A 22,321-nucleotide genomic window follows, 5' to 3' on the forward strand; every position below is an offset into this window, starting at 1 on the left:
GAGCTAACTGCAGCGAACACCCCTACCTTATCACACAGCCCAAGAGCCAGCCTACATTAAAGCCTAGAACAAGAAAGGAAGTAATCAAACCTCTGTAATTGGTTTAACCCAACCACACAACCTCTATGTCTTTCTTTTTGAGACACAGCACAAGCTATTACATATCTTTGTCCTTGTATGTTTCCATGGCATACTCATTCCAGACTGGCTTCCGAGGTGCCTTGTCCCCTATGACAGGAGAACTTACATACTTTCATAAGCACCCACTAATAGTTGCTTTCCCAATCGGCACTCTGGTCTTATATATTATCACACTCATACTTACCACTAAACACACACACAAGCATTAGAGGCCATGTGAATGATCCTCCCTGCTGTCATTCTAATTCTTACTGCTCTTTCACCTTGGCAAATCCTACATACAATGGCCCCAGCCACTCCATTTCTGATCCAGTTTCTTATTAATGAGCCAGGGAAGGCAATGGAAGACAGTGTAGGTGATGGGCCCCTGGCACCTGTGGAGAAGTTCCCGACTCCTGCCTTCACCCTGGCCCAGTCCTGGCTACTGCTGCCATTTGGTGAGTGAACCAGTGGATGGGAGAACTCTTTCATTCTGTCCCTCTATCCCTTTCTCTCTGACACTCTGCCTTTCAATAAATTAAAAAAAAAAAAGTTTTTAAAAACCCTGTTTTCAGTTACTATTTTTTCTAATGTCAAAATAATGTATCGTATTGATATTTACTCAGAACTTGGTATGTGTCAGATACCACTTCACCTATGCCATTCTGGGGCTGGTGTTGCAGCACAGTGGATTAAACAACAGCTGTGGCACGGACATCCCATCTGGGCACTGGCAGGAGACTCAGCTGTTCCACTTGTAAACCAGCTCCCTGCTATTGTGCCTGGGATAGCAGCAGAGGGTGGCTCAAGAACTTGGTTCCTTGCACCCATGTGGGAGACCAAGAAGCTTCCGGCTCCTGTTTTTAGCCCCGTCCAGAACTGGCCGTTGTGGCCATTTGGGGAATATACCAACAGATGGAAGATCAACGGTTTTGGACTCTCTATCTCCCTATGTAACTTTGCCTTTCAAATAAATAAAAGTAAATATTTAAAACATATACAATGTAAAGGCCAATGTGACTGCTCAATTGGCTAATCTTTTACCTGCAAGCATCAACATCCCACACGGCCATTGGTTTGTGTCCCAGCCACTCCACTTCCCATCCAGCTCCCTGCTTATGGCCTGGGAAAGCAGCAGAGGTTGGTCCAAAGCCATGGGACCCTGCACCCACATGAGGGAGACCCAGGAGAGGGTCCTGGCTTTGGATCACCCCAGTTCTGGCTGTTATTGCCATTTTTAGAATGAATCAGAAGGAAGATCTTTGTCTTTCCTTCTCTCTGTAGGTGTGCCTTTACAATAATAAATAAGCAAATCTGAAAAGATATAGATATACATTATACCATTTCATAACTACAGCCAATTTCAAATGGTTTGACTTAAAGTAGTAGCATACCAACAATTTAAGTATAAAAATTGAGAAATTATTTTTAAAAGCTTTAAGAAGATAAACAATCTCATTTCCCAGAAACAATTTTTTTCTATTTTTGGTCTATATTCTTTCAGTCTATGTTCATATATAAGTGTGTATAGGTATTTTTCACTTTATATGCTGTTTTTCACATCTTTGGAAATAATTTTTTTGTGGCTATATTGTGTTCCATTCTAGAAATAAAGATAAAGAGCTACGTATGTTTTTTAAATATTTACTTAAATTTTTATTTGAAAGTCATATTTACAGAGAGAAGGAGAAACAGAAAGATCCTCCATCCACTGGTCCACTCCCCAAATGGCCACAATATCCAGAGCCGAGCCAACTTAATGCCAGGAGCCAGAAGCCTCCTCTGGGTCTCTAATGTGGGTGCAGGTCCCAAAGTTTTGGGCCGTCCTACACTGCCTTCCCAAGCAACAAGCAGGACCTGGGTGGGAAGTGGGGTAGCTGGGACAGGAACCAGCGCCCATATGGGATCCTGGCAGATACAGTGTGAAGATTTAGCCATTAGACTATCACGCTGGGCCCTTGAGTTACATATATTTTTAATATATTTAGTATACATAGTTTACTGCCCACTGCTGAACAATGAGTTCAAGCTCAGCTATAGGAAACTGTCTAGGTTACCTTGTACCTAGGCAAATGCTCCACGACTGGGAGATAAGCAGTCAGTAGCTGCTGGGCATTCTGATAAACGCCCAATCTGTGTTAACTATACCAGTGTAGCAGCACACTCTGTGCATGGCAGGGGGTGGGGGACACTGGGCACACTGGACACACTGATACAGCCCCCAGGCATGCTGTGTGGTGGTGGGTGGGGCTACAGATTGTCTGGGGAAAGGGATGCGGGAACATATTGGAGTGGGAGTCATGGAGGGCATGCTTGACAGGTGAGGACTTTTGGGGTGCCCAAGGACTAGGCCACCACACTTGCAGACAGGCAGGGGAGCTGGGACTAGGTGGTTTAGACAGCGAAACTGGAGGGCATGTCTGGGTCAGGCCAAGGCACCTGCCCAAGTGGGAGACCTGGGTGGGGCTAACTGTCCCCACTGACACATGCTAAAACTGGGGCAGGGAGGCAGGCTTGTCTAGGCTAGGCTACAGTACTTGCCCAGAAGTGTCAAGACACGGGGTGGGCCATGCACACTTCAAACAGGAGAGAACCAGATCTGGGGGTAGATTCTGCAGGGAATTTGTAAGCTCACCAGTGTGGGACTGAAGCACCCACCAGTTTACAGAGAGCTGGGGATGCTGCAGGGCCCAGGTTAGACTGCAGAACTCAGACACTCTCTTGAGCTGGGGCTACGAGGAGGCCGGGCTGGCCTGAGTGTACACCATGCCAAGCAGGGCTGCAGTGTCTGCTGGCACATTTGAGATCTGGGGCTGGGAGCAAGCCTGTTGGGGGAATGGGTGTAGTCTAGGTCTGGGGCAGGCTGGGCTAGGCTAGGCTGCAACACTTGCTAGTGAAAGCTGAGACTGAAATAAGGCCAGCATTCACTGGCATGTATAAGATTTGGGGCTAGAAAGAGGTGTGGTAAGGGAAACTTGGGGACTCCTCTGTTAGGCTGTAGCTCATACCGGTGAGTGTGAACGCCAGGGCTGGGGGCAGACAGTGTTGGGCAAGGCTGCAGCACCCATCAACAGGTATATGGGCTGGGTTTGGAGGGTGGGCCAGACTGGACTAGGCCCCAGCACTCACTGGTGCTCACAGGAACCAGAATGGGTATGGGATGGCCTGAACTATGCCACAGCACTTACTGGTACATATGACAGCTGGGTGTAGGGGTGAGCTAGGCTGGGCTAGGCTGCAGTGTCCTCTGATGAGTGCCAGCACTGGAGGTGCGCCACGGCAGGCTTGATTGCAGCACTTACTGGCACGTGTAAGATCTGGGGCTGAGAGCAGGCCTGACAGGGAAGCTGGAGAACTTCCCTACTATGCTGCAGCTTCTGCTGATGAGTGCAAGAGCCAGGACTGGGGGGTAGGCCAGGACAGTCCAGGCTACAAGCACCTGTTGGCATACATTGTCGGACAGGTCTGTGGGCGGGCTGGGCTGGGCCAGTCCACAGCATATGTTGATATGTATGAGAGTCAGGATAAGGTACAGAATAGGCCAGGTTGGGGCACAACACCTCCAATTCTTATTAGGGCCAGGACTGGGAGTGAGCCAGGCTGGGCTGAGCTATACCATGAGACTAGGCTGCAGCATCCACTGGCATGCACAAGACACAGGCCAGGTAGAGTAATTCTGGGGTCTCCAATACCATGCTGCTGCTTCCACTGGTGAGCGTGAGAGCTGGGACTGGGGGTGGGTCAGTCAAGGCACGGCAGTCATACACTCTGGGCGGCAAGCATGTGGGCTGAGTCTGGGGGTGGGTCAAGTTGGGCGAGGCTGCCATACCTGCTGGTGTGTATGAGAGCCAGAATCGCTGGGCTAGACCATCTGTTGGCAAGTGCCAGGACTGGGTGTGACTTACGACAGGCTGCACTGCAGTAAGTGTAAGATCTGGGTCTGGGAGCGGGCCTGGCCTGGCAGGGAACTGTAGGCACTCATCTGTTAGGCTGCAGCACATGCCAGCAGATGCCAAAACTAGGGCTGGGGTGGGTCTGGTACAAGTTACTGGGGCTTGCCCTGACAAGGCCGTGGCACCTGCTGGTATGCATGAGGACCAGGACTGTGGTGGGCTGGGCTGGGCTGGACTGGGCTGGACTGCAGCACCCATCAGTTAGTATGAGAATGGGGGCTGGGGCAGAACTCACTAGGTCTGTCCACTGATTGGTGGACTAAACCCGACACTGTATAGCTAATGCACACACGGGTCAAGTCTCAGGTCACCCCAGGTGAGGTTTCTCCGGGGACTCCCCAACAAGATCACTGGACTCAAACCCTGGCCACAGGGAAAATCACAATAAATGTGGTACGAGCTTGCAGTGTATGTATCGGGACTGGGTCTCCTCACTTGCTGATGCCTGTGCAGTGGATGACGCGCCCAGATCAACACAGGGAACAAGACAGCCGGTTCAGCTAGACGAGTAGACACCGAGTGCCTAGTCAGAGGCTGAAAAACAGAACAGGATGTACAACTCTCCTGACCAAGCTTTGCTGTCAAGTATGTGGGTGTGTGGATGCATCAAGTGGACTTAGTCTGCCGACGATCCTTGGAAAAATTTTCTCAACCCTGGTACAACAAAGCGTGGTGGGATAATATTTCAGAACTATCAAAAGTACTCAAGTAACACCCTTGGAACATTCTTGTTCACATTCAGGTCTCTAAAGCATCATCAAATGCCTGTCCCCCATTCCTTGGTGTTGATGCGTTTTGACAACTAGGAGTGTTCTCTCCCCGTCTCCCCAGGGGACACAGGAGAAAGAAAATGGTAGAGAAAACAAAACAAAACTGCTGAAACATCTGTCCCACCCAGCTTCGCCATACTTCAACCCTCCCCACCCTAATCAAAGGTCCACACGCACACCCATTCCTCTCAACTATATATTTTACTAAAAATAAGATAAAAAGTGAAAAAAGCCCAGAAAACAAACAAAAGCCCATAATGAGTTTAAAAGTCATTGGCCACTGTTCTTGTAGTACGATTCTCAAAGAATACTATTTCTAGCTGTGTGGATTTGCCTTTAAATTTTGGTTATGGCTTTTGCTTTTTAAAGTAATCAAATAACCTGATCTTTTCTACTATGTGGTGTTTTTCTTACGTATTCCTATAAAACATGGAGGCCCTTCTCCAACTTGCAGATTGAAAAAAAAAACACTCATTTTCCACTGGAAAAGAATATAAATAAACAGGTCAAAAAAGGATATTGGGGTTCAGTTACAGCCTCACTCTTGGGAGCTTGTGGCAGATAAGTTTCCCCGTTGGGATTCCTGCCTTCCTCTCAGTGCCTGGTTAGGGCCCCAGCTCCTCTGCTTCTGATGCAGCTTCCTGGGAAGCTCCCAGTGATCTCTCTGGTGCCTGGATCCTTGCTGGCCTCATGAGTTACCTGGACCCAGCTCCCTGCTTCAGCGTGGCCCAGCACTGGCCACCGTGGGCACCTGCGGAGTGAACTAGGGGACACGGGATCTCTATCTTTCTGCCTTCCAAATAAAAGTAAAAATAATTTCATGACAAAGAGATTACTCTTACTAGCATCCAATCTGATGTATCTTAAGGTTCTTCTAACTAAAATTGTGCAGTCTGTCTTAATCATACTTTGTAGCCTCATTTCTAATAACAACCGTGATTTAAATAGCCAGCCTGATTTAAATAGCCAATGAGTACATCAATAATGAAACATACAGCTCTGGAAGAAACCTAAGAAGTCACCTCTTCCAACGTTCTCCTCTCTGAAAGCAGGAGAGCAGAGCTAACAGGCAGACAGGTCCACGCTGTATTGTCATACTCACGCTTGGTGAGATGTATTTGTCATCTTCATCGATTTCTAATGGCACAGCAATCAATTTTTGGAATGACTTCTTCATTTTTTCTTGGTCTCCAATAGCAAAATAACTAAGAATTAGGTTGAAGCCAGCCTTCAGGTTTGGTGACATACTCATTATGTGCTCAAACGAATTAATGGCGTCTGAATACTGGCCCGTTTTGATAAACGTAACTCCAATGTTCTGCATTATTTTAATCCTAAATAAGAATAAACAAGGGTTAGCCCTGAAAGTCTGAACTCTTCAACATAATATACAAACTATTTCACTTTCCTCTTCCCCATTTTACCTCTGTTTTAAGTATATTATACAATAACTGGTGTGTCCATGCCCGTTAACTGCTTCTCCAGGCTTGCTGGGCAACCACTGATTTCCATTCAGTCACTGTGTTTTCTCTAGACACTGCACAGAAGTGGACTCCCGCCACAGGTGATACTTTATGTCTGGTTTCGTCCATTTAGTATAATCTTTTTGAGATTCTCCTAACAATTTTTCATTCATTTTTCACTGCCAAATAGTACTCCAAAGTAGGGGGCTAGATCATTTACTTATTTCTCCAATGCCTATTTGATGGGAATTTGGGTTATTCTCATTTGTTGGCTGTTACGAATAATGTTATGATGAATGTCTGTGTGATGAATGAATGTATCACAATGTATATTAATTGCCTTTGTGACAATATATATTTCCTTTTTTTTGGCATATTTTTGTAGGAGTAGAGTTGCCAGCCATGTGACAAATTTATGTTTAGGAAACTATTTTCCATAGTAGCTACACCATTTTAGCTCTCCAAAATATAAGATTTGTGATTTTGCTATACCCCTGTTAAAACAGGTTATGACAGTATCGTTTTGATTTTAGTGATGTGATTTCACCTATTTCTAATCACTACTTGCTCTAATCCCTTTGTTGGAACTAACTTTGCTTACTCTAACTGTGTGATCCTATCACCAGCACGGTTATTTCCCTGACACATTCGTGTTCCCTCTGAAGACAATGCTAGTCCTTCTGTTTCCCATTTCTGTAACTGATCTGAAGTACTTCCTCATAATGTCTTCTGAATTCATAATTATTCTCAAAATTGAATTTCTATAACATCTAATTCCTCAGTTATTGATTATCAAACACTTACTTGTTAGTATCATTCTAGTATGTTCAAGTTCCTGACCTTACCTGGACTAGAAGCACCCCAATCGTACTGTACTCTATGAGCTGGATAAGATTTGCTCATGAGAATGAAATCATACCAAGTTTACAAAACAAATGACAATGAAAGGAGGTGTTTACAAATAAATTAATTTTCACAATTGAACTGGAAATTATGACCAGTAAATATCCTGCAAATGTTCTATGGTCCATTAGATAATTTGTTGTTTCTGCTCCTAACAGTTGTGCGAATAGAAAATATTTCAGCTGCATTTTCTTCTAGGATTCAAAAATAACCCCCACTTTCTACCATTTTATTATAAAGCTTTAGTAAGAACATAAGGGGATCTTAATTTCCAACCGTGCATCCTAAAGTCTGATATATTCTAAGACAACTATTGTGGTTGATCTTGTATTGGCACTGAGTAACACCACATCATTGATAGCCCGTAGGGTTGACTCCTGCATTAAACAATCAGTTCAGTTTATTTCACTTGATCACAAACTATGCCTTTAAACTTTGACTTGTCATTACACAAATCTGTTCAGTCACAAAGAGAAAGATCAAAACATTACACACGCAGCATAAATTCTGTTAATATTTCTCATATGTAAACACTTCAAGATGTTTAACTCACTGACAATAAATCACAGGTTCTCTTGTTTCTAAACACAACACTTAAATCCCATAGTTATCATGGTGTAAACTTACCGCATTTCTTTATGAACACTTGGAATCTGATCTAATGCCATTCGATAGAACTTAATTGCCTTGGAATAATTTCTTTGTTTTAAATAAATATTTCCCATATTCACCTTCAATTTTCCTAATTAAAAAAAAGAATATATGATATTTTTCATTTTCCATGCTATTTTAATTACCTTATTTCATATTCTCTGAAGCTTTTCAAGTCACAAAACTTTAGATACTACCCAAAATTCTAACTTTATAAATGGTTATAATGTTTACATAGTTTTATGATACGTGTATATACATGTTTATATTTATAATTTATAACATATTATATAAATACTATATCGTATGTTTATTTTATAAATAAAACAATATATTTATATAAATATATAATTACATTATAAATATATAAATATAATATATATATAAATAAAATGCTTATAATCTTTCCCTGTTTCTGAACACTAATCTTCCCTCTAGCCCACTCCCCAGATGCCAGAGCCATGAATACGACCCAGGGACCCTTGCCCCGCAGCCCTCTCCTGCAATGTCCTAGAGTGTGTATCATCAGGGACCCACACTCTGAAGCCATCTCTTACACTCTACAAGGTGTATATTAGCAGGCAGCTGGAATTGGGAATGGGACAGGACTCAGACCCAGGCACTCCAAAGAGAGGTGAAAACACCTCATGGCCCAAGGCCACTCCATCCCATTGGGGTGGCACAGATTTATCACCGCTGTCCCTCAAAGTCCACGCGAACAATCAAAGCCAGGAAATCCAATATGGGGCACAACTGTCCTGACTACTAACAACCAACAACTGTCAAGCATGCAATTTAAAAAAAAAGTTGAAATCCACACATACAAGAGGTCTTCAGAAAGTCCATGGAAGACGAATAGTTTGAAAAAACCATTACAATGGGCATGGGAAATGGGCAGACACTTCACAAAGGAACAATCCCAAATGGCAAATAAACATATGAAAAAATGCTCAAGTTCCCTGGCAATAAGGGAAATCCAAATTAAAACATCAATGAGGTACCACCTAACGCCAGTAAGACTGGCCCACATGAATAAAAGCACCAACAACACTTGTTGGCGAGGTTGCGGGGAAAAGGGAACCCTACTCCACTGCTGGTGGGGCTGCAGGTTAGTACAGCCTCTATGGAAATCAGTATGGAGAACATTCAAACAACTCAAAATCAACATACCGTATGATCCAGCAATAGCACTCCTAGGAATATATCCAAAACACTTGTTTTATGAGAAACCAACATGCACTCCTATGTTCATAGCAGCACAATCAGTAATTGCTAAAACATGGAAGCAGCCAAAATGCCCATCAGCTGAGGATTGGATAAGAAAGCTATGGTTCATCTACTCCATGGAATACTACTCAGCTATTAAAAAAAACAAAATGCAGTTCTTTGTGGCCAAATGGGCCAAACTGGAAACCATAATGCTAAGGGAAATGAGCCAATCCCAAAAGGTTAGATAACACATGTTTGCCTTAATTTAAGATGATATGATGTTATGTATAATATGTTATGTATATGTTGTGTATAAATTAAAACTGAAATGTCAATGAGGTGGTTACAGAATGTGGTTAAGAACTCGCATTTATTTTTAACATTGGTTACTCAATACCATGTCAATTAATTCCATAATGATGTAAATTTTTGCTGATGGTATGTTGGAGCTTTTAATTGATCGGGATGATACTCTGCTGGCTCTGTCTTCAAACCAGAGAGGGTCTACCTAAGAAGCCATTGAACTTGACTGGACAATAAGATGCTGGACTCTATGTTTGGTATACGCTTGCAATGAGGGAATCTCAACTGAACTTGAACTGTGGTTATGCAACAAGGTGGAGGAACCCACCATAGTGGGAGGGTTTGGGGAGGGGTGGGGAGAATCCCAGTACCTATGAAACTGTGTCACATAATACAGTGTAATTAATGAATAAATTAAAAAAAAAAGAAAAAACCATTACAAATTTCCAAAAAAATTTTTTGTTCCAAAATAAACTTACCTTTGGATTTCATTTTTTTTTTCTGTGAACTTTCTAAAGTACTCTCAAGGCTTCTTGGACATAAATTTAAGTAAGGCAAAGAATATTCCATAGTTTGCCATAGCCCATTCTATTTGTAATCACCACATACACTCTTTGTTTACTGTCAGATAATTTGCCTCCTACCAATTATTCCCCTTCATTTGTATTCATACAGATTTTAATTTAAGTAGTATCATTAAGCAGGACACTACTGTCACAAACATGATTTTGCTTAGAGGATAGGGATACATCATGAAGTTAGAAGATATAACATATCTTCTAAGATATATTTAAGATATATAAGATATATTAACACTACAAAAGAAATAAATCTGTTAGAAAAATGGATTATACCCACCTGCATTGCTAAACATCTTATTCTTCACTATAACCTGATACGTGTTGAGTGCCTCAGCATACATTTCATTCACTGAATATTGATTGGCCAAGTTGAAAAGAACCTGAGGGAGAAATATTGCAAAATATATACTATCTATTTTAGGCCCCCACCCGCTATAAAGTTTCTAGAGATTCAGTCCCTATAGTAAGCTTAGCTACACATATCAACACACACAATCAGTTAGGAAATTAAGTATATAAAAGAAATGCCTTTCATTCCAAATCAATCAGAACATTAAGACAGGAACAGCTGCCCTCTAAATTTCACCTTAATTTTCTTTTATATTTAAGCAGTATTAACCACCCATTAATCTCAGAGAGAATGCCAAAGAATAAATGTGCATCATTAACCAGGCTGCTGAATGAAATGAGCAATACACTGCACCAACTGTTCTTTACAAATGCAAATTAAATATGTCAAAATACCTTAAGCCTCAAAGTATGTCACAGAAGAATTGGCAAAAGAGCACTGTATAAAATTTTAAGGTAAGTTATAGTAAATTATGTTAAATGATGTAAACAAAGTGATCACCACAGGTTATCTCCTGATCAAAAAACCTCTTGAAATTTAAAAACAATAGCTGTAAGTAGTAAAAAAAAAATTCACATTTTAAACTTTTACATACCCTTTCCAAACTTTGGTTAGTACACAAAAACAACCTACTGGAAATACATCCTTTTAGGCACCAGTATAAGCATCAAGGAGACAACTTTCCAAAATTAAAGAAATGTTGCTAGAAATTAGAAGCATTAGCGTTTTCCCTATAAACCTCATAAAATATTATACTCCCAATTTGATGCCCTTGAAAAAGCTTACATCAGAATCCTTTCAAAATATTCCTAAATACAGCATATAAATATTACCAATCCTCAAAAACATTAGATAGTAAATTTTCAAGTATGTAACAAGTTCTTTAAAAAATAAATTGAATAATGAAACAAAAGATTTTTACACATATCAAGGAGTATCTCATGAACTAGGGATTATTACTAATATGATCCTAAGCACTTGAGGACCAGTAAGATTTGAAAACATAATAGGAAAGAAAAAAATAACAAACTTTGAATCTACAATCCTAGCAAAAATATACTCCACAGGTATTTCAATACTTACTGAGTAAGTTAAATCCAAATTGATGTTTTCTGGAGTTGTCACCTGTTCTCGTTGTCTTACTAGAACTCTCTCTTTTCTTCCTGCATCTTTCGCCTTTTCCAAGGCCTGAAATCAGACACACACACACACATTACACATTCCTGTGCACATCCACCAGCTTTTCCGCATCTGGGAAATGTCTACATGAAGCATGGCTAAAAAGTTTCCACTCTTGGATTCTTGGGATATGCCTTTGTACTCCTACCAAAACCATTCCATAGAAACAAAAGAACTTTGAGGATTTAACTAAAGTGAGGATTTAACTAAAGTGAGGCTCAACAACACAGAAATGCCTGTGTGGGTTTCTGGAAAAGAGGAAGAAAGTATCAGGAATGTGATGTAGTGTGTGTGCCCCACTCCCATGTCTCTCACCTCCCCCTCTCTGGGATGTGATGTTGTGTGTGTGTGCCCCCGTGTCTCTCACCTCCCACCACCCTCTCTGGGATGTGATGTAGCGTGTGTGTGCCCCCGTGTCTCTCACCTCCCACCACCCTCTCTGGGATGTGATGTAGCATGTGTGTGCCCCCGTGTCTCTCACCTCCCACCACCCTCTCTGGGATGTGATGTAGCGTGTGTGTGCCCCCGTGTCTCTCACCTCCCACCACCCTCTCTGGGATGTGATGTAGCATGTGTGTGCCCCCGTGTCTCTCACCTCCCACCACCCTCTCTGGGATATGATGTAGCGTGTGCATGCCCCACCCCCACGTCTCTCACCTCCCACCACCCTCTCTGGGATGTGATGTAGTGTGTGTGTCCCCGTGTCTCTCACCTCCCACCACCCTCACTGGGATGTGATGTAGTGTGTGTGTCCTCGAGTCTCTCACCTCCCACCACCCTCTCTGGGATGTGATGTAGCGTGTGTGTGCCCCTGTGTCTCTCACCTCCCACCACCCTCTCTGGGATGTGATGAAGTGTGTACGTGCCCCGCCCCCATGTCTCTCACCTCCCGCCACCCTCTTTGGCTCTGGCCATTTGTACCTACCACCTTTCTCCCCCCAACTCCTGAACCTCTGGGCATTTTTATTCCATCTAGCAAGACAGGAATTCAGAGGAATTTTGTTTGGCTTCTGGTATGTTCAAAATATAAGACTCGTGAAACGGTAACTGCTGCCCAGTATGACAACAGATGCTTAGTTTGGCTCATATTCTAGTCAGAATGCCAAGAACCTTTCCCTGATTTCGACTGAGAGACTAACCACACACAAATTCAACATTAGACTTTTTTTTAGAACTAGGTTAAAAAAAATCAGTTCTGTGAGCAATAAAGGTAGTTTCTAATATTGAACGTATCTCCCGAATGGCTCATTAAAAAGAAATCATGAGTTCTTCAAGCAATAAAAGTAGCTTTTTATACTGAGTATGTCTCTCCAATGGTATTCATTAACCTGATAACTAAGTTAAAGAAATTTTGTTTATATAGTATGACAGTTTAATATGAATAAATTAAATTAACGGATTTAATTTCAAAGGCAGAACTGGATTCTCAAAAAAGCAACTATGATTTCACAGTCTACAAAGTACTATTTCAGGGTACTGAGGCTTCCATACTGCAGTCAGAACTGTGGGTGGTTCATGGGCAGCACACTCAAGTCTAACCCAACAGCTGACCTGACTGCAGAATTAAATCAACCACTCTGTTGGGAACACTTTGCCCTACTGAAAAGACCAATGCCAAAAGTTAGAACATCAGCCACACTTTTTGACACCAGAGCCTGTGTGACAGAGACACAATTTTCAGTTCTCAAAACAACTGCTTCAGCCCAACCCTCTGGCCCACACATGGTTAAATGAAAAAGAATCAATCCATGTGTGTGTCAGACGCGATTGCAGACGAATGCAAAAGCAAACCCAGAGAGCCAAATACACTTCATTGTAACGCATTGTTCCATTTGATGACCTTACCAGTTTTAAGTCTCCACAACTGTTGGCAATACAGCTTTCCTCCACCAACTCATTGACTTTCTTCTCTAACTGTCTAATCTTTTCTTCTGGACTAACAACGAAAAAAATAAATGTAGTTTAAAATCATGTAGCTACCAATGATCTATACTAAAATTTAACTTACTTTTAGCACTGTCCATTATATGTTTTCAAAATTAAGGATGGGTAGCGTTCACACTTTTCCACTTCCAACCCAGCTTCCTGTTAATGTACTGGGAAGCCAACAGAAAATGCCCTAATTACTTGGGCCCCTGTACCATGTGGATGGAGTTCCTGACTCCTGGCTTCTGCCTCGCCCAGCCCTGCCAAGGCCATCTGGGGAAGGAACCAGCAGGTGAAAGATACCTCTCCTCCTTCTCTTTCTGTAAATCAGCCTTTCAAACAAATACATCTTTAGAGAGAATGAAAAAACAAGAAAGAATTGCCAAAAAAACAAAAATTAAATGAAATTAAGGATAGGCCACATATAAGACAAAGTTTTATATTCGTATAGTTTTATAGTTAAAATGAAATGACATATAGAATTTTTTTTCTAATTGCCTGAAGTACTCAATGTCTTTAAAATTTTGTTTGTAGTTGATTATGAAATCTAAAATATCAATTAAAATTTTGAAGTTCGAAAGATCTGAACTTTGTTATGAAGACACGAAGAAATAATTCCCTTATTCCTATAAAAAAACGTCAAGAAACCGAAGTCCTAGGCAGACACTGGTGGACAGCTACACATGCAGGGCCGGCCCCTGCCTTTCTTCCTGGCTGCAGAATCTGAGCCCCTAAGAGTCTCACTCCCTCTTCCTGTGCGCGGCTCAACCATGGAGACAGGGCTGGCCAATGGAAGCACAGGACAAACAGGCTCTTAGGCAAAGTCAAGAGAATTATAGAGGAGCTGAATGAGGAGGAAAATTCCTGAGTAGTTAAATTAACCATCCCTACAACTACCTTTCCTCCACGTTTCTTGTTGTGCAAGATAATAAATGTTCTTAATGGATTTTTGTCTTTATGTCTACAGTTATTAGCAGCTAAAAGGATTCTAATATTTAAAGAACATATTTTTCTTAAAATGTGCATTTGTTTTTTATTTGAAGAGCAGATTTTACAAAGAGAAGGAGGAGAGAGGTAGAAAGATCTTCATTTGGTCCACTCTTCAATGGCTGCAGCAGCTGGAGCTGAGCTGATCCAAAGCTGGGAGCCAGGAGCCTCCTCCAGGTCTCCCACATGGATGCAGGACCTCAGGGACCTGGGCCATCTTCTGCTGCTTTTCCAGGCTACCGGCAGGGAGCTGGGTGGGAAGTGAACAGCTAGCTAGAAGCCCGTGCCCAGAGGGGATGCCAGCTCTGGAAGCACAGTGCCAGGCCCAACAATATACTTTTACTAGCAAACATGCAGCTATTTTCTAGGGTATAAAATAAACTTTCTTCAGATGTTCCTTGTTAAATTACTCACATCATTCATACATGAGCTCAGATTTTGAATTTAGTAATTGCAATTTATCAGCCAGTGTTATTGCTCAGCAGATAAAACCAACATCTGCAATGTCAGAATTCTGTATGGCCACTCCACTTGCAGTCTAGCTCTCCACTAATGCACCTGTGAAGGCAGCAGAAACTGGCGTGCGTATGGGGGTCCCTGCCACACACGGCAGACCTGTGGAAAGTGGCTGGTTTTGGTTTAACCCAGCCTTGGCCATTGCAGAATATGGGAGCAAACCAACAAATGGAAGATCTCTCTTTCTGTAACTCTGACTTCCAAATAAATAAATAAAAATTACACTTTTCAATCAATAATGGTATGACAGACCACAGACTAACTTCCCATGAATTCTATTTTTTTTTAAAAAAAGCCCTCTTAAGGTAAACAACTAAAAAAAAAGATTTATTTTCATTTGAAAGGGAGAGTTACAGAAAGAGAAGGAGACAAAGAGACCTTCCACCCTCTCCTCACTTCCCAAACGGCCGCAAGGGCAAGGGCTAGGTTGGTCTTAAGCCAACAACTTTTCCAGGTCTTCCACACAGGTGCAGGGACACAACCACTTTGGCCATCCTCCACTGCTGTCCCAGGCCACATTCAGGGAGCTGGATCAGAAGTGGAGCAGCTGGAACATGAACTGGAGCTCATATGGGATGCCAGCATTCAGGCATAAGCTCAGATGGTTAGTCATGATACTAGCCCCCAAAGTCAGCAATTGGCTTTTATTTTTAGATTTTTAAAGATTTATTTCACTTCTGGGCCTGGTGCAATAGCCTAATGGTCAAATTCTCACTTTGCAACTGTCGGCATCCCATATGGGTACTGGTTTGTTTCCCAGCTGTTCCACTTTCCATCAGTTCCGCACTTGCAGTCTGGGAAAGCAGTAGAGGATGGCCCAAAACCTTGGGACCCTGCACCTGACTGGGAAACCCAGAAGAAGCTCCTAACTCCTGGTTTCAGATCAGCTAAGCTCCAGCCGCTGCGCCCATTTAGGAGTGAATTAGCAGATGGAAGATCTTTCTCTCTGTCAGGAGTTTCATCCAGCTTTCCACCTGGATGCATGGGCCCAAAGATTTGGTCATCTTCTATAGACTGCCTGGTACATGAGGAGGGAGATGGGTAAGAAATGGAGCAGCCAGGACTCAAACCTGTCCATATGGATGAAGGCACTGCAGGGGATCACTTAGTCCATTATACCACAACGCTAGCCCCTAAAATAACCAATTCTTACAAGATCTTCAACTAACCTCATTTTGCCTTCAAGAAAATCAGTATCGGCAATTAAAAAAAAAAAAAAACTAAAATCATATCTTTATGCCAAACATAATAAAACCACACAGCACACACAGAGCTAGTGTTTTTAACTTGATTGCTTTGCTAGTTCCAAGAATTAGGAATGATGTTTTCATTACTCTATGATGACATAAACATTTCAAACAGTAAAGAACTGTATATTTGCAAAACAATACTTTTAAAATATGCCACAACAATAAAACAGCAGAAGAACTTACGTACCTGTCTTCATTTTTGGCTTCCAAAGGAGGAGCAGGACCCCTGGACTGACCAAGAGGGTCAAACGCAGAGCCTGAGACACATTTAAAAGTCCATAGTCAACTTCAAATTCAGACAAATGGAAGAAAATAGGAAAATACAAAGCTTTTTAAAAAAAAATTTTAATTTTTACTGGAAAATTATATATACAGAGATGAGGAGAGACAGAGAGGATTATGTCCACTGATTCACTCCTCAAATGGCTCAATGGCTGAAGCTGCACTGATCCAAAGCCAGGAGCCCGGAGCTTCTTCCAGGTCTCCCACACAGGTTCAGGGTCCCAAGGCTTTGGGCCGTCTTCAACTGCTTTCCCAAGTCACAAGCAGGGAAGTGGGTGGGAAGTGGAGCTGCCAGGATTAGATCCGGCGCCCATATAGGATCCCGGTGTGTACAAGGTGAGGACTTTAGCTGCTAGGCTATGGTGCCAGGCCCAATGCAAAGTCTTCTACAAGCCATTTCATTTGCCTACTTAGTAAATATGTTATATTACCTATTGGTAGATGAAGACAGAATTCATCGCTACACAAACACTTGGAAATTTGTCAGGATTTCCAGCATACATAATACTAAGTAACTAAAAGGTTTATAAAAATTTTAGTTTTTCCTCACAGTATTTTATGCCTACAATGAGCTCCAAGTTCTCAGTTTGCTCCCCAAATGCCCAAGAAAGAGCTCAACAGTCAGTGGGATCTCCCAGGTGGACGGCAGGAATTTAATCTCTGCTGCCTCGCAGGGTCTGCCCCAGCAGGAAGCTGGAACTGGAAGCAGAGCAGACTGAGTCCAGGGACTCCAATATGGGATTCAGGTGCTCCACTGGGAGGCCCATCGCCGGCCCCTAGACCATCATATACTTAAACAGTATTTTTGCCTTTCAAGGTTTTAATCAATCTCTAAGTTCTATAAAATACAATGCACATATTTAAACTGTACAGTTCCATATGTTTTTGACAAATTACACACTAGAGTAGCAACGACCCCATTCAAGAGTCAGGATGTTCTCAACACACCTTTTCTCTCTTTGTAGTACCTAAAAGAATGACACATCTTATACCTACTGTCATATCAGGTCTTGTTTGAAACAGAATTGATTTTTACATAGAAAAACAGTAAAAATGAAAATATCTAAAAAGTAAAAAGTAGTGTAACAAACCTCTCAAAGCTGCTTTGGTAAACCCAGCGGCTCTCACTGCTGTCATGGGTCTGGTAACTCCATCCTTCCAAGAACAACAATCATTACAAATGACTCTTAACAAAAGACGTAGCTCCCACATACACTTCTAAATGACATGCAGTTAAATGCAATACTGATTTTTAAAAATCATTTCTGTCTCTTCTTGGATCAATCCTGCTATACTTTCTTTTTATAAAATTTCAATTTTTTTTTTTAATCTAACTGAACTTACAAATCAGCTTGTTAGCTAGCTACTTTCCCATTTCCGGCTGTCCTCTACGTTTCTAAGATGAAACACAGAAACTGTTATCAATGCTAGTATAGAAAAAACAGGTCCCAGACTCGCTCATACACACACCGTTAGTCCTTTGTTCATTCCCCAGTAGGATTTCACTTGACAAAAGGGATCCTGCTCCAAAGGTTTAGTATAGTCCAACCTCAACCCCATAATTTAAAGAATCAGGGTCACTACATAAGCAAGATCTTCAGCATTTAAAAATAATACAGGAAAAAACTTGGGTTAATTATCTCAAGTCACAAGCAAGGCACAAGATGAACCACCACTGAGAGGGGTACCTGAATAGCTGCTGTGATTGGTCTGCCCAGGGAGGACGTCAGGGAGGTCTTGGACTGGTAAACAGAAAACTCAGTTACAGGGATTCCTGAAAACACTGCCTTTTAATTTTATAAACTAAATTGAAGAAGTTTTTCCTGTAACATTTTTTCTTCATCCAACAAGTACACTAAAGCATATTTTTTTTCCCATTACTGTTGAGTAAGGGCCAGAAACTAGCAGTCACCAGCTTTGTCATTAAGGCTTTACTGGAACAGCCATACTCCACTTCCTTGCACACTGTCGGTGGCTGTTTCTGCGATACAAATGCAGACCTGGATGTTCGCAACACAGATCACATGACCTGCAAAGTGCAAAGCAGCTGGCTCCTCACAGTACAAGTCTGACGGCTCTTATCCTGAACCATCACCAATGTATGTTTCAGGAGGTGCACAGGCTTCCTTCCCTCTTTTCCTGGAACACTGGAACGCCAGGAAGCAAGTGCCCTGGACCTCTCTGCTCTGAAGCTGCTTTTCTGACCTCTAAGAAAATACTGTTGTTAAGAACCAGGAATCCGGGCTGGCCACCTGCTGTGACTCAGCAGCTGCGTTTCGGATCCAGCTCTCTGCTAACGGTCTGGGAGAGCAGTGGGGGAGGATCCAAATGTTTGGGCCTTGCTGCCCCATGTGAGTTCAAGACCAAGCTCCAGGGCTCAGCCTGGCGGAGCCCTCTGGGGAGGGAACCAGCAGATGAAGATCTCTCTCTGTGTCTCTCCTAACTCTGACTTTTAAATACATAAATAAACTTTGAAGAATAAAATATTTTAAGACTTACTATCACACTTCATTCCTCTATTATTTCATATAAGTTGAAATAACCTAATTGTAAGTGATTTGGGCAATATTTGGGCAAAAAAAGTTTATTGCTTTTTATTACAAATACATAGAAACAAATTACTTGTATATGTCTATGTCTATGTATTTACAAACAGAGCTCTAGTCACATACACAACTATAACCAAGTTGGTTTTTCTTCAAAGTTGTTTTTAGAATCTAAATATTCAATGCCAAAAAAAAACCCACAATGGTGGAAAACAATATTGAGCATGAAATTATCTATCTATGTAAAATTCCAAATTCAGTACTTGAAATTTATCATTTGCTAAAATACATTAACCACCAAGATCTGCCAGTGATGTGTAACAAAAAGATAGGTTATTTTAAAAACTTTCACGTAGTATCTTTCCTCTAAAGGTCTCTAAAACAAGTATAAGCAAGACCCAGATTTATGACTCGGAAACACTTGAACTTCATTTTACCAGTTAGCAAGTTTTTTATAATTGCAAACACTGTTACATTGACATAACATCTCACTTCACATGAAACAGCAAATGGCATACATGTGAGCTGGTCACATTATGGAGAAACAAAAGGAGTTCAATCTGCAAACACGAATTAGCAAGCGGAAAAATCAACAGCGTTTTCTTACATATTTACAAAACCAAAGTTACCAGAATGTTCACACTTTTAATCAAATTAGACTTTTATGCTGTTCATAACTACTTAAAATGAGAATTAGCTCTGCATCATGAACTGAAAGATAGCCAAGACTGTTGGGAACTAAGCCTAAGGTGTGCTTATGTTTAAGAAAAAGCATCTTAATACTTTTGGCTTACAAAGACCTACCCCATATCCAGTAGCTATAGGTCTAGTAACTGCAGTGCTTGGTATTTTAGCAGTTATCTTGGGGAGGAAAAAGAACATAGTTAACAGAATTCAGATTAAGGTATATAATAGAAAACTGGAAAAGAAATGGAAAATATACTTATCATTAAGGAAATATTTACACAATATTTAGAATGATTTGTTTCAAATTCTGCGGAATATTAGGGAGTCCGGGCATTTTAACTATTGAGAAGGAGACTCATCCTAGAATTCATTTTGAAGAAAAAAGGGATTTTAGTAGGTCCTGATGCCAATAAGAGATCTGCTTCCATGTGTGAGTGTATCATTCATTAAATATTTATTCGCTATTTATGGCTGTCAGCAACAAGCCCAACAGCAACAGGATTAGGAGTCTGGGAGTCTAGGTTTGAATCTCACCTCTCCCTTGACTGGCTGTGTTTATCAACCTCTTTGAAGTAAAATTTCTTCATCTTTTAAGTCAGACAGAGTAAATACATCATAGAAATGTGGCAGCAATCAAACAGCACCACATGGTGAAAATGTCCTACCCACATTCATTCCTAAGTATTTTTAAAACTGAAATATTTCATTAATGTCATTTATGAAGGAATTATATTTCTGGCCACAATGGACTAGCATGAAAACAAACAAACACAAAATCTTTCTTCTTAGAACAACTGAAAAGGCTGAAGGCAAGACATTTGTGAAAGATTTGTTTGAAAGCGGTAGGGAATCACCAAGGAAGTGAAGAGCCACCAAGTCTCAAATAAGGAAGAGTAGGGAAGTGCAGGAGGTGAGTGGCCTTGGGGTCTGCTTTTCTCCTCCCCGCACCTGTTAATCCCGCAGCGACTCAGAGCAGGGGGCTCGCCAAGGAGGCAGCCCCACAATTCCTGCTTTAACTTCGGATCTCAAAAAGCTACATCCTGAGACTTCAGCACTGCTAACAGTTGAAGTTCAATTTAGAATCCTCACAAACCCAAGCAGGTTAAGATGATCAAAGATTCCTAGTGCTGCTAGGGCTGGGAAGTGAATTCTCCCCAGCCACAGAGGAGATCCTTTCAACATTGTACCAACAAAGAGAAGGTTCCACAGTGCTCAAAATGCTCTCAACACGCCCCTCCTGGCAGGAGAGGCAGTGGCACACAAAACTGCTGAGCACTAAAAATGCGGCTAATGCAGTAAGGATCTGAATTTTTAGTTTTAGTTTTTAAATAATTTAGGTGTGAACAGTTACATATAGTTAGTGACTATCAAAGTGCACAGTACAGACACACAGCAATAATTAACTCCAAATTTTTTCACTTACAATGTCTGGCATTCAGTCAAAATCAGCCAGGCACATGGGAGGCGAGATCGCCAAGCCAAAGCCAAGAGAAAGGAACAGTGGCAGGAAACCCAGACCAGGATAGATAGATTGAAACATCAGACACAGACTCCTACGTAACTATGTAAAATTACGCCTAATATGTCCATTGAACCAAAAAACAAGATTGACCACTTCAGCAACAAACTAGAAATCATAAAAAAGTTCTAGAATTTAAAACGAAGTAAAATTCTGCACAGTTCAAAATGAAGTAAAACTACTAGTTTATGCAAGGCTTTAATGAGTTAAAGATAAGTATTTTAATCTTTAGGGAATCAATAAAAGAATGACTAATAAATATAAACTACCAAGACAACAAGAAAGGTAAATGGATTAATAAAAACAAAAAGCAAACAAGGAGAGAAAATTAAATAAAAGCAAAAAAAATGAAAAGCAAATAAGATAATTCTAAACCAAATTAGTATTTTAATTAAGTGTAAACAGAATCAATCCTTCACTAAAGGAATAAGATCATTAGACTTTATTTTAAAAAAACTCATCTGCACCTTACAATTAAGAGACAGATATTAAATATACACCAAAAAGTAGGAAGTGAAAAAAAGGAAAAAGACATACAATACATATATTGGACTAAAAAGAACTTGAGAAACTATACCCATACATTAAGTTATCAGGCAAAATAAACACATTACTAGAAATAGACTCCACATTAACAAAATAAAAAGTTCAATTAACCATAAAAATACAATTTAAAATATCTTTGTTCAGAATAAGAAATGTATTTAACATAACAAATAGACAAATCTATAATCATGGTACAAGATTTGATCACACTTTCTTACTAGTGATAAAAGCAGTATACAAGAAAACCAGCAAAAATATAGAACATTGGATTCAAACAACATACATGATTAAGCTAACATACAACATTATATTGATCAATTGCAGATCAAAGATTCTTTTAAAAGGTACTTGGGCTAGGAGTACATTTCAGAAATTGAAATCATACAGATTATTTCTTGTTACCATCTAAAAATAAAGCTAGAACTCAATAACATAAAGTTAACTAAAAAATTCTTTGTATGTATGGAAATAAACTACTCTTGGTTCAACAAAGAAATCATTATAAGAATTTGAAAATATTTTGAACCGAATAATAACTTATTAAAGGGAAAAATAGAGAAAAAAACACCACAGATTAATTT

At 40.9% G+C, this 22,321-nt stretch overlaps 1 protein-coding gene across 3 annotated transcripts in view; it reads right to left on the minus strand.

The window, feature by feature from the left end:
* Window positions 1-22,321, minus strand: part of IFT88 (intraflagellar transport 88) — a 106,820-nt gene that overhangs the window by 67,896 nt on the left and 16,603 nt on the right. For 2 of the 3 annotated variants that reach the window (XM_036493378.2, XM_004577592.4), the window contains exons 4-12: window positions 19,793-19,849; window positions 18,131-18,184; window positions 17,534-17,597; window positions 16,348-16,417; window positions 13,327-13,417; window positions 11,386-11,490; window positions 10,231-10,333; window positions 7,837-7,951; window positions 5,946-6,177 (exon numbers count right to left, since the gene is read on the minus strand). In XM_036493378.2, coding sequence (XP_036349271.2) covers window positions 5,946-6,177; window positions 7,837-7,951; window positions 10,231-10,333; window positions 11,386-11,490; window positions 13,327-13,417; window positions 16,348-16,417; window positions 17,534-17,597; window positions 18,131-18,184; window positions 19,793-19,849 — 891 coding nt within the window. The remainder of the gene's footprint in view (window positions 1-5,945; window positions 6,178-7,836; window positions 7,952-10,230; window positions 10,334-11,385; window positions 11,491-13,326; window positions 13,418-16,347; window positions 16,418-17,533; window positions 17,598-18,130; window positions 18,185-19,792; window positions 19,850-22,321) is intronic. The other variant, XM_004577591.4, reaches the window with a different exon arrangement.

This window comes from Ochotona princeps, chromosome 12 (assembly GCF_030435755.1).
Source record: "Ochotona princeps isolate mOchPri1 chromosome 12, mOchPri1.hap1, whole genome shotgun sequence".
Taxonomy (NCBI): Eukaryota; Metazoa; Chordata; class Mammalia; order Lagomorpha; family Ochotonidae; genus Ochotona; species Ochotona princeps.